General features: G+C 40.3%; 1 protein-coding gene across 3 annotated transcripts in view; it reads right to left on the bottom strand.

Moving 5' to 3' along the window:
- LOC117378761 (collagen alpha-1(XIV) chain-like) overlaps nucleotides 1-13039 on the bottom strand; it is a 141065-nt gene that overhangs the window by 28436 nt on the left and 99590 nt on the right. For all 3 annotated transcript variants that reach the window (XM_055225455.1, XM_055225457.1, XM_055225458.1), the window contains 11 exons: nucleotides 12609-12752; nucleotides 11638-11802; nucleotides 11529-11567; nucleotides 10650-10788; nucleotides 9926-9979; nucleotides 9761-9849; nucleotides 8484-8593; nucleotides 6852-7010; nucleotides 4456-4533; nucleotides 1453-1539; nucleotides 228-281 (listed from right to left, as the gene is read on the bottom strand). In XM_055225455.1, coding sequence (XP_055081430.1) covers nucleotides 228-281; nucleotides 1453-1539; nucleotides 4456-4533; nucleotides 6852-7010; nucleotides 8484-8593; nucleotides 9761-9849; nucleotides 9926-9979; nucleotides 10650-10788; nucleotides 11529-11567; nucleotides 11638-11802; nucleotides 12609-12752 — 1118 coding nt within the window. The remainder of the gene's footprint in view (nucleotides 1-227; nucleotides 282-1452; nucleotides 1540-4455; nucleotides 4534-6851; nucleotides 7011-8483; nucleotides 8594-9760; nucleotides 9850-9925; nucleotides 9980-10649; nucleotides 10789-11528; nucleotides 11568-11637; nucleotides 11803-12608; nucleotides 12753-13039) is intronic.

Raw genomic sequence — 13039 nt, 5'->3', positions numbered from 1 at the left:
ATCGGCCCCTCCGACCACCACCTATCATTCGCACATACACCACTTTCATACTAGGTAATGTGGGTGAAGTGTCTTGCCTAAGGATACAACGACAGAACTTGGTCCAAGTGAGACTCGATCCTCTGACCTTCGGGTTGGGGGCCTAACACTCTAACTGGTTTAGTCCTAGTTTAGCCCTGGTTTAGTCCTGGCTTAGTCCTGGTTTAGTCCTGGTTGAGTTCTCTTACCACTGGGCCGGGCTCTCCTCTGTCTCCTCTGGCTCCTCTGATGCCAGGACCTCCCTGTCAATCAGAAACAACAGTATTGTGACATTAAATTGTATTTTTTTAAACAATAAATATTTGACATTACTGGAGTACATATGTCATGTTATTTTTATGGAGTGTTTTGATAGTGTTCGGGTCGTGTTTTAAGAGTTTAAAGAGATAAAACGGACAACTGGATTTGCTGTTATATGCAACATTTTGAGGACTTTCGCCCATTCAAAATATATAATATTTTGTTATAATTATTAATTACTATGGTACTATTTGTAATTTCTTATCATTCTGAAACTCATCATAGCCTGGTGCTGATGTTACAGGACTGCAAACTGGGCATAGTGAAAAAAGGTGATCATCAAATCGTCCATCATCGACGCGTAATCAAACATCCATGGTGTTCAAAATTCTGTAGCTATTATTGCAATTGTACGTTACTTTTTGCCTGAAAAGTGTGAATTTTAAATAAAAACACCCATTTGAAAAAAATGCCTGCAATTTACAGTGTGTTAAGTATCAATATGGGACAAAAAGGGTGTCTGGGGGAGATTCTGAACAAAATCTATGCATTCCCCTGCATTCTACAGCAATACTTTGTAGTGCATATGGTTAAGCTTTTACTTACCAGTAAATAAAAAAAAAAAAAAAAATACTATGTACTGCTGTCACGGTACATGTAGTCTTCACTAAAGAGTCAAACGTGACTGGAATCACCACACTGTTGTGTGTGGGTGTATAGGTCTCACTAGAGGCCCTGGGTGTTCTGGGAGTCTATGCTGTCCTGGGTCCTGTATGGGTGATTCATGTGCGGTGTATGGGTGCTGTGTTTGTTGTGTGGATGATGTCTGGGTGCTTTATGGGTGGTGTCTGGGTGGTCCGTGGGTGTCGGGATCTCACTGGACCCTGGAGGTCCTAGGAGGTATATGTGTACTGTTGTTGTAGTCTGATGGTGATGGTCTGTCTAGATGGTGCATGGGAGGTTCATAGCTGGTGTCTGTGTGCTTTGTGGGTGGTGTGCGAGTGTCTGGGTCTCATGGTATTTGTGTTGTGGGTGGCGTATATGTGGTGCATGGGTGGAATATGGGTGGTGTAAGGATGGTGTATGGGTGTATGGATCTCACTGGGGGTCTTAGGTGTTGTATGAGTGCAGTTTGGGTGCTGTATGGGTGGTGCGTGGGTGTATGGAGCTCACTGGAGGTCCTGGGGGTCCTGGGGGGCCTTTGCTGTCCTGGGTGCAGGTGCAGGCTTTGGGCATCGCAGGACAGTCCACCTCCTTCCTCTGAACACAAATAAGGATTAAGGTTAACACTTGATTCACCAGTGCTTTATGGAAGATTACAAACAGATTCATTAAAGCGCATTTGACAGATTCATATATTTCTCTAATTCAGAATTGTTTTTCCAGGATAGTACCTGCACTAAATATTTACCATAGTTTTACCTGTCAAAAATTTGGAAAATACAGGAAAAAGCCATAAGTTGAATGAAACAGAATCCCTCTGTCTATGTCAGGGGTGGGCAAACATTTTGTCACACGGGCCACAATGGGTTTTAAAATTTGACGGAGGGGCCGGGCCAGGAGATATATATATATATATATATATATATATATATATATATATATATATATATATATATATATATATATATATATATATATATATATATATATATATATATACACACTCACCTAAAGGATTATTAGGAACACCTGTTCAATTTCTCCTTAATGCAATTATCTAATCAACCAATCACATGGCAGTTGCTTCAATGCATTTAGGGGTGTGCTCCTGGTCAAGACAATCTTCTGAACTCCAAACTGAATGTCAGAATGGGAAAGAAAGGTGATTTAAGCAATTTTGAGCGTGGCAGGGTTGTTGATGCCAGACAGGCCGGTCTGAGTATTTCACAATGTGCTCAGTTACTGCGATTTTCATGCACAACCATTTCTAGGGTTTACAAAGAATGGTGTGAAAAGGGAAAAAAACATCCAGTATGCGGCAGTCCTGTGGGCAAAAATGCCTTGTTGATGCTCGAGGTTAGAGGAGAATGGGCTGAGTGATTCAAGCTGATAGAAGAGCAACGTTGACTGAAATAACCACTCGTTACAACCAAGGAATGCAGCAAAGCATTTGTGAAGCCACAACACGCACAACCTTGAGGCGGATGGGCTACAACAGCAGAAGACCCCACCACTCATCTCCACTACAAATAGGAAAAAGAGGCTACAATTTGCACAAGCTCACCAAAATTGGACAGTTGAAGACTGAAAAATTTTGCCTGGTCTGATGAGTCTCGATTTCTGTTGAGACATTCTAATGGTAGAGTCAGAATTCGGCGTAAACAGAATGAGAACATGGATCCATCATGCCTTGTTACCACTGTGCAGGCTGGTGGTGGTGGTGTAATGGTGTGGGGGATGTTTTCTTGGCACACTTTAGGTCCCTTAGTGCCAATTGGGCATCGTTTAAATGCCACGGGCTACCTGAACATTGTTTCTGACCAATGATGTCAAAATGATGTCCATCCCTTCATGACCACCATGTACCCATCCTCTGATGGCTACTTCCAGCAGGATAATGCACCATGTCATAAAGCTCGAATCATTTCAAATTGGTTTCTTGAACATGACAATGAGTTCACTGTACTACAATGGCCCCCACAGTTACCAGATCTCAACCCGATAGAGCATCTTTGAGATGTGGTGGAACGGGAGCTTCGTGCCCTGGATGTGCACCCCACAAATCTCCATCAACTGCAAGATGCTTCTATCAATATGGGCCAACATTTCTAAAGAATGCTTTCAGCACCTTGTTGAATCAATGCCATGTAGAATTAAGGCAGTTCTGAAGGCGAAAGGGGATCTAACACAGTATTAGTATGGTGTTCCTATTAATCCTTCAGGTGAGTGTATATATTTGGCCTGTAAAATGTAGCAAAGCATGAATATACAAGGCTCATTGTACAAATAGTTTTCCAAATACATTAATTAAATCTGTAAAGTGGCTTCCGCCTGTTCCTGTGTTGACTGTTTGCTAGCGTAATTGGCGTGCTTCTTAGCAAAGTGACGGCTGATATTATACTCTTTGAAAACGTTTCTTGGCATATTAGACATACAGCCTTTGATTGGACTTTTGTTGAAAGTATTTTGAAACATATTTTCTTTTTATTATTAAAACTCATTACACACTCATTATCCACTTCTCTTTGATAAGCTTATTTTTGCAGAAGGGCTGAAACGAGAATAAGAGTGACAAGTGCGGACAAGATTGATGTAGCTGAAGTCCATCATCTTTTGGGAAAATGTTGGCATTACAGGTGAAAGGTAAATTGAACAAGCCCTTACCTATTATAATATTATTTGGTCATGTTCAGCAGGCCTGATTAATAAGCCTAAAGGGCCGTGTGTGGCCACCGGGCCATAGTTTGCCCATGTCTGGTCTATGTCATCAGCTGTCATCATGTCCATCCAAAAAACAAAGAAAAAATACCTTTCTTAAGCACAAGGAAGGTATTTGCCAAAAATAATCTTTTCTTTTCATTTATATTTATTTGTGAAATCATAACTATTGTGTAATTTAGACAAGTCTTGGTCCTTGTCAACATTATGCCCATGTCCAACAAGGAAGTAAACTTATAAGCTTCACCAAAATTACAAAACTAGAAAAGACTAAGGAAGATTTTTAGTAAAATGTTAAAGATAATGATGTTAAGTATGTTTTAGAGAAATGTCATATTCACTTTAAACTATTGCAATCTAATCCACAACATGTCATGTTATGCATTATTTCTATATGTGCTCTTGAATACTTTTGTTTTAATTACATTTTAGAATTAAACATAATGACCAAGTATAAAACCATAATATTTTCCAGCTTGGACGCGCTGAAGACATACACTTGGAATCTAGTGTATGTCTCCATCTACTGGTAGCAGAGGGATTACCATTTGTAAAACAATTAAACTATGTGATGAGGAGAATGCCCAGAAATAAGCACACAATTGTAATGAACACACAAAGACCCCTGGAAAATTAAGATCAACAACATCTCCAGGTATGTTTTTGATGAGGGAACAATGTTGAGCATTTTATCACATTAGAACAGGATTAAAGCCCCAGTGTGGAACATTTCATTACATTAGAACAGGGTTACAGAAAGGAAAGACAGTTTTCGGAGGTTTAACTTTTGCTCACCAGGCCAGGCAGCTCACAGCACTTGTCTCTGTTGGCCCAGGATGTACTGCACACAATGTCAAAACTCTGCAGCTCAAACTGAAGCACAAGAAACACAAAACATGTTTATGAAATTCAAAACTGTTATATTAGCACAGAACTATAGAAGTATTAATATAACTAAAAGAGCATATCATTCAAATTACTAATAATACCTGCAAAAGCAGTGTGGTCATTTCTGTATGATAATGTCTTCTACTGTTTTTTGTTTTGCTATTAAGTCAGACAGAAGGGAGGCTGCCAATCAGCGCCATCACCCTGTTCAACCTTCATTCATACACACCACATTCCTAACAGGTGAGTTAATTACCTTGCCCAATGACACAAAGGCAGTATTCATAAGCCCAAGTGGGATTCAAACCACTAAGCTAGAACAAAACCTTTTAGTTAGGAAGCTAACGCTCTTACTACTTACTTACTACCGTTTTTAGGCACTGAGACTGCTCTTATCAAGGTGACAAATTACATCCACCTGAAAACTGATGCAGGCAAAGTCTCAGTCTTGATCCTGTTAGACCTGAGTGCTGCTTTTGACACTGTGGATCATGGGAACCTCTTAGAGAGACTAGAGGACTGGGTGGGCATCTCTGGTACAGCACTAAACTGGTTCAAGTCCTATCTAGAAAACGGAGTACTTTGTTGAAATTAGAAAATGTGTCTCAGATAAAATGTCCCCGACCTGTGGGATGCCCCAGGGGTCAATCATGGGACCCCTTGATGTTCAATTCTACATGCTGCCATTAGGCCAGTTAATACACAGCAATAAAGTGTCCAACCACAACTACGCAGATGACACTCAGATCTATGTCTCACTGGCAGCAGTGGATTCAGTCTGCCACTGCATCTGACAGATCAGTGTGTGGATGCAAAAGAACTTTCTCCAACTAAACTCAGACAAGACACAAATCATCATCTTTGGCCCACATAAACATAGAGAAAATGTCATCAGCCACCTCCAGCCTCTCTCTCTAAAACCTTCAACTCAGGCTAGAAATCTAGGGGTAGTAATGGACTCAGACTTGAACTTTAACAGCCACATCAAATCAGTAACATCTGCTGCTTTTTACCATCTAAAAACATTGCAAAAATCAAAGGTTTACTGTCAAAGCCAGACTTAGAGAGACTTATCCATACATTTGTCTCCAGTTTAGACTACTGTAACGGCCTGCTCATTGGCCTCTCCAAACGAGCGTTAAGACAGTTGCAGTACATCCAGAACACTGCTGCTCGGGTCCTGACTAGAACCAGGAAGTACAACTTTATAAGTTCTGTGCTCAAAGGGTTTTATTCTGCACTCTTCTGTTTTAATGTTAATTTTATGATGATTACTTGTGCTTATTTATGTATTGATTGATTGTGATTTTAATGTCCTTCTTATTCTTTAAAGCACTTTGAATTACTTTGTGTACGACTTGTGCTATACAAATAAACTCGCCTTGCATTGCCTAAGAGAGCTTGCAAGAAGCTCTCTTTTTCTTTATCTTTTTATATACTGTATGTAAACTTATGGTTTGAACTGTACCTATAGAAGTCCACATGTGAGCAAACAAACCAGTAGAGTGCATTGTTTCTCATACCAGTCTTACTGTGGCCACAAACTCCTCCTTCCTCTCCCTCTCCACCGTTCACAGACTCCTTACCATAGCAGAGTTGCCGCGGTTGTCCCTGTATCTCACAATCCTCCAAAGGACCTCCACCCTCTCCTCCCCCTTCAATCCCTCCTCTTCCTCCTCTCCTTCCCTCACAGTCCTTACTGTAGCAGATTTGTTGGGGTGGTTTCAAGGCTGCAACATCCCCTCAGGACCTCAGGGCCCCCTCCCCCTCCTTCTCCTCCCTCTCCTTACTACAGATAAAGATAGCCAAAGCTCACAGGATAATATATACTGAGATATTTTGTAGAAGTGCTTAACAATAGTTTTTTTCACTGTTGCACTGAAACAAAGCAAAGCATCATGGTCTATGTAGTTCGCTCTGTTTTGTAGATATACCTGCACCAGAACAATAAATATGAGCAAAGACACTTGTAATTCGATATATTGTGACAGCACAAGATATTATTGTGAGACTTTAATATCAGAACATTTCGGCTGTTACATCCCTAATCCTTCCCGTGGCAGAGTTGTCCCTGTTGTCCCTGGACGGCACCATCCTCCCCACGACCTCCACCCTTCAACCCTCTCCCCCTTCCTCTCCTCTCCCTCCTTGCCTCCTCTTCCTCCTCCTCTTCCACCCTTTCCTCATAGTCATCAGAGTCCTTACCATAGCAGAGTTGTCGCGGTTGTTCCTGGACCTCCTACCCTGTTCTCGTCCTCCATCTCCTGCTCCTCCTCCCTCTCCACCTCTTACAGAGTCCTTACCGTAGCAGAGTTGTCCCTGTTGTCTCTGGACCGTACCATCCTCCCCAGGACCTCGACCCCGTCCGTACTGATGTTTCCTGCGGCATTAATGCTTTTCTCCGTCACAGATTTGCAGTCAATCACCACCCGAGCACTGGTTTTACTGATGGCGATGTGCAGCTGAACAAAAACACAAACCAAGCACAATATTACACGGTTTTCTAATCTATGTTATAATGTTTCCTCATCACAAACAGACCTGGAGTTGTGTTTTGTTTCATTCACACATGTTTAACACACAAACCCTGCAGATTTAGGCCGAGTTCTTCTCTCAACCTAAAAACACTCTGTTTTTGCATAATACAGGATAAATGAAGTCTAATTATAATAATTAAATAATAATATAATAATTTACTTATAATGAATTCTGTTCACAATGCAACTGGGCAAAAGTGAGTTATTATGGTACTTGGAGTGTAAATTTTGAGAAGCACAGTTGTGCGGGGGCTTGTGTATATACGTGTGGATGGGCAGGTCTGTGCATTCATTCAGGCATCCTGCACCATTTTGAGAACTTTTTCTTTCAAAGGATATGATAGTTTAAATTGCTGGTTGCTATGGCAACAGTCACAATTAAGGAGTAAATAAATAAAGTAAGAACCACTGTTCTAGCCATAGTCATAAACATTTGTTTTGTTAAAGGCACTCTACCTGATTTTTACTGTCTTAAAAACGTGAAAAATATCACTAGTTAATTTTAAACGGTTTGCAGTGGACCAAGGTTATTCCTCACTTACCTCATACATTCTGAGCATCCTAATTATTCACTGTGATGAGTTTATAAGTGCTTTTCACAATATTCAGAAGCCAAAGCAGAGATTTACTGTGACAACTTGCATGCTACCATGCACTTCCTGATCCTTGGATAATAAAGAATTGTAAAGCTTTACAATTAGATGCAGACAGTACACATCAGACTTATTTTGACCTCAAGAGCTGCTCATATGAATATGGACCAGTGGATTCACTCATGCCACTGCATCCAACAGAACAGATCAGTGTGTGGAGGCAAAACAACTTTCTCCAGCTAAACTCAGACAAGACTCAAGTCATCATCTTTAGCCCGCAGAAACATAGAGAAAGTGTCTCTGTATATTTGCTTTTTGTTGACAGTTTTCTCCTATAAATGTGATTTTCCTTTTTTTTTTGTGTTCGGTTTCAGTACGAATTTCTACTGATTAATATCTCACTACTACTACTTTTGGTAACTCTAGTCTGGAAAGAATTATAGTTTTTCATTATTGTAAAACCAAGCAGATTTAAGGACTCCTAAGAATGTCAGTCCATAAAACAAATAAAAAACACATTCATACTGCAGAGTGGACGATGTACAGTTTTTGCCACTGCTGCCTGGTTTTCCCAGAGGTCTGCTATATATGTCCTGACCAGGCCTGCTTAGCTTCACAGATTAGACGAGATCATAGCAGGTATGGGTACTACTGGTCAGTACCTTATGGAAGCACATGTAGTAGCAGTAGTAGTAGTAAGATTAGCAGTAGTAGTAATAGTAATAGTAGTAGTAGCAGTAATAGCAGTAGCAGTAGTATTAGTAATAGTTCTAGTAGTGGTAGGAGCAGTAGTTATGGTCAATACCTTATGAAAGCTCCCATAGAAGAGTTTTTTGATGTCTGGTCCCTCAAAGGTCACGGTCTGAAAGTCTCCTTTGTAATCGTTATTAAAAAAAGTTAGAGTTTTTCCTCCATCTGTGAAAATACAAAAGGTCAAAGGTAATTTTCCACAATGTAAAACAGACTCTCTAGTTTAAGGAGTTTCACTTTCATTATTGTAAGCGTTGGTTTTGTGGATTTTGATTTGAAACAAAATCTGTGTCATTTATTTTGTTTGTTGGAGGAGGAGGTATTATACTTACTATGGGGTGTTAACTACTAACACATCACATATTTAGATCATCAAGTTACCTTTTATTGTTTTGAAAATGCTATGTTTCACTTTCATTTTTGACGCTCTGAGTCTCCCCTTCCTTTGCTCTCCATGTTAAGTCCCTTCCCCTTCAGAGCACTATCACAACATAATCAGCATGAATTCCACTAATGAAACTAGTGCACATGGCATCAGCTTTGTCAAGTTGCTGTGTACAGTTTTGTATCATATTTTTGTATATTTATGGAGAATTGTCATTTGAGAGCATGGGTGACATAGGCTTGTGGGCGGAGCCTAGCACAGAATCTTGGAGCTTGGGCCGGTCCTAGCTTTCAGGGGGCCCTAAGCTGAATTTGTCTCTGGGGCCCCGACAACCTATGCCTCCTGGCTCAGCTATTGGTGATTCACATTTGACAACATAATGACTCACCTTGACCAGTTGTATTTGTGTTTATCTGACCAACATCAGACTGAAAACATCCAGAATGTCACAACTACCACAGTCACAAGAACAGAACACAAACATAAGGGGTGGTCAAGATTTTTAAAACTCTAGACATTTTTTGTTTTTTTCTGGTGGATTTTAATGTGTTCCAGTTGGCGACAGTGGGCTTATATTTACATTATGTCGGGTCCTTGCACTGGTGTAAACACAGAGCTGCCCTCACCTTTGCCCGACTCAAAAACAAACATAGCAGCAGTAGATATTTTGCAACTATAGATATTAAACAAATATAATTGTTTTAGAGGGATATTTAGGCTGCTGTAAACACACAAGCCCACATCAAAAACTTAATATATCAAAAAAGTGACACAGTGCACCTTTAATGAAGACTAAGCTAAGATACATTAAGAAATAAACAAAGAGCATGTGATTGAAGCTCCAAAGTGAATTGATTTTATAACTAAATAAAAATGGATGCATTAGTGTGTTCTAAACAAATATTGCCTGAATGTTTTGGTATTTCGTGCACATATGAATCACTCACTGTCCAGAATGACTCCCACCAGCGGCTCATTGGTTTTGTCAAGAATTTCCCAAACAGCGAAAGGCTCAGGGGGCGTGTCCGGTAGGAGCCTGGATGTTTACAAGTTTAATTTATAATGCATTTAAAATTCAAATCAAAATCTGCAAAACAAATTGTGTCCTATACCTGAACAGGAGCGAGATGGTGTAGTCCGAGGGCAGGCCTTCAGGATGGAGAAATCTATTCAGACATAAACCACATCAGCACAGGCGTGTGGTGTATGTCAGATGCCCTCCCTGTGTCTCCATGGGGTCTTATTTTGTATAAAAGCTACTGACCCTGCTCTACAAACATGTTCTGAAATGCATGGGATTCTTGGATATTAGGGTTGGATTAGCAGTTCAGATTTGAGTTTGGTTTTTTGTTTTTTTCTGAGTGGATGCTCCTAGAGTCCATGCACATATACCACATCAAAACTGAGACAAATGAACTGTGTGATTTAAAATTCCATAAACACAACCTAACTGTGTGCTTGGATTTTAGGTAAACATGTTCAAATCAAACTCATCTAGCAATGCTAATGCTGATGTATTCTTAAATACAAATAAACATGATGTCCCATTTATTTCTGTGATAATTTTGATTCTCTAGACAATTATCCAATCAGAAAGCAGAATGAGCCTCACATGAGCCACGTGTCCTCTAGCCTCTGGCAACCCGGGTTCAGTTGTGATTGTAGAACCTTTTATTAAAATACCGCAGGCTACACACAGTGCCATTACCTGGGACTACACCCAAAACTAAACCTGGACTAGACTAAACCAAGACCAGAACAGGAGTAAACCAAGTCTGCATGCATGAAGGTTATGTATTAGTTATATGTTTATATGATATGATGATGTGTAGTTACTTGGTAGGCTGTGCGAGCAGGGCGTCGCTGTGCAGTCTGAAACAGGGGAATGTGTTGAAGGTTCCTGGGACCAGAGAGACACCAGAGAGGGCGCTATATTTGTCCTCCACCAGGCCAAACAGGTCCATCATCCGGAAACCTCCAAACGCAGAAACACAGGATCAGACTGAAGCTGGACTGTGGTAGTTTTACACTGGGAGGTTAGTTATTTCCCTCTTGGAAACTATAAATTCTAATCTCAGAGCGTTCCAGCTAAATTAACTTGTATATAAACAACGTAGCAAATGCTAAACCAAAGGCTCAATAAATGTGCGTAATGATTAAACAGTGTTGTTTTGTTCTAGACTCCCAGCAGTGCGTTAAAACAGTGTTAACGCATTAAGTTACTCCCCCTTTAGAGTGACATCACAACACAATCAGCATGTATCCCACTAATGAAACTACTGCACATAACATCAGTTTTGTCAAGTTGCTGTGTATAGTTTTGTATCAGGCTATTGCGTTGTATATTTGTGGAGAATTGTTTTTGTATATTTATGGAGAGTTGTTGTGTGGGAGCATGGGTGGCGTAAGCTTGTGGGCAGAGCATTGTACAGGATCGTTAAGCAGTGTTTGAAAAAGGCCAGGGAGAGATTGCTCATACATTTACACTGAGATTACTCTTCAGGCCTGTTAATGATGAGGGAACGTTATAACATGGTAGAAAGCTAAAAAAAAAAAAAAAAAAACATTTTTCAAGCCTTTTTTCAAGTCAGAGGGATATATCCCAGTCATCAGTTGTCTGAATACACTCATAATCTTAAAGTTCTTAAGTTACACTTTATTGTCTCTATGGAGAAATTAGTCCTTTGCATTTGACCCATCCTTCAGAGCCCTTACCTGGTGTAGTGCTGCCGCTCATTGGGACAGAAGGGCACGCTGAAATCACAGACAAATGTAAATAAAAACTGTATTTCTAAGTCATTTAAAGGTTCCTGAAGTGACTCACTGGCCGTAGCTGCTTCACACACAAACGTCACCAGTTTCTCCTCGATCTTCTTGAAGGCATCGAGATCGTCCACAAAAAACACATGGCGGTCGCTGGGTTTACTGGCGATGCTCACCAGCTCGCCGTAATCTGCGTCAGCAAATCCGATCGCAAACACGATATAGCCTGAATAACACAGAAAGAGTAAAACATGAACGAGAGCTGATGGAGGTCATATTGTTTTGGCTTTTTTGGTTGTATTCCATGTAAAGTACTTTCCATCTGCAGTTCCTTGGTTCTGGGCATTTTGTATAAAATGTAAAACACTAAATGTAAAACACTGGTACTTTACATCTGCATTTCTTTGGTTCTATGTGTTTAGTGGTCATAATGTTTCAACATCTAAAAGCCATGAAAATCCTCCATGTTTGTGGCAGTATTGCAAAACTCTCATAGAGATATATGAGTCAAAACACCATTAAAAAGTAAACAAAAGTGGTGGAACAACCCAAAAAACCCGGGTCACTGCTGGTAAATACATCTGTGACTCTATAGCGTCAGAAAACATTTGAATGAACGCAAATGCTAGTGTTTTAGGTGTGACGTCACAATCCCGTGCTCTATACCATCTGCAGCTCCTTGGTTCTGTGTTTCCAGTGGTCATATTGTTTTGGCTCCTGGCTGTATTGCTTGGTTTCAGATGACGTCACAACATTCTAGGCCAGTAATATTTAACACAGATGGGGGCAGATAAAAAGAATATTGTTAAAAAGCAGATTTGTATTGTAATACAGTGAGTTCTTGGGTCTAGTCACTGATAGAAATGATCAGGGTCGACACTTGTGCATATTTCATGGTAAAAGTATACAATGGACAATAATAATAATCTCAGTACAATAGAGAAAATTGTCACTTACCCCCAACTGACATCATCACATTCAAGAATCTGAAAACTATCAGTATGCACTTGGTAGAATTTCATGTTAATGTACCTTCCATCTGCAGCTCCTTGGAGACCTTGTTGACGTCGTCCTGGGAACGTCCATCCGTGAGAACCACCAGGACCCTTGGGACCCCTCTCCTCACACCCCCCTCTGAGGTGAAGATCTGCTCCCTCACGTGCTGGATAGCCCGACCTGAGCATAATACAAGAGCCATCTTAGTCAATGCTCAGAGGAAGGATGGAGCAAAGACCGTAACCCAGGTATTCAGAACAAAGTATGGCGAAACACGGTGGGAATGGGATAGGTTTGTCAAAAGGATCAAGAATCAGATACTTATCAATACTAAAACTACGAAATACAAAAAAGTCACATTCACAGGACAGAAATGAATATTTCTTAAATTTCTTTAGAATGATCTTGAGCTGTATCAGAACAAATATAAGACACATAGACTAGTATAAACCCATGGAGCACTATGG

This window comes from Periophthalmus magnuspinnatus, chromosome 11 (genome assembly GCF_009829125.3).
Source record: "Periophthalmus magnuspinnatus isolate fPerMag1 chromosome 11, fPerMag1.2.pri, whole genome shotgun sequence".
Taxonomy (NCBI): domain Eukaryota; kingdom Metazoa; phylum Chordata; class Actinopteri; order Gobiiformes; family Gobiidae; genus Periophthalmus; species Periophthalmus magnuspinnatus.
Note: the sequence above shows the minus strand (reverse complement) of the source record. Positions and strands in the feature narration are given on the sequence as shown.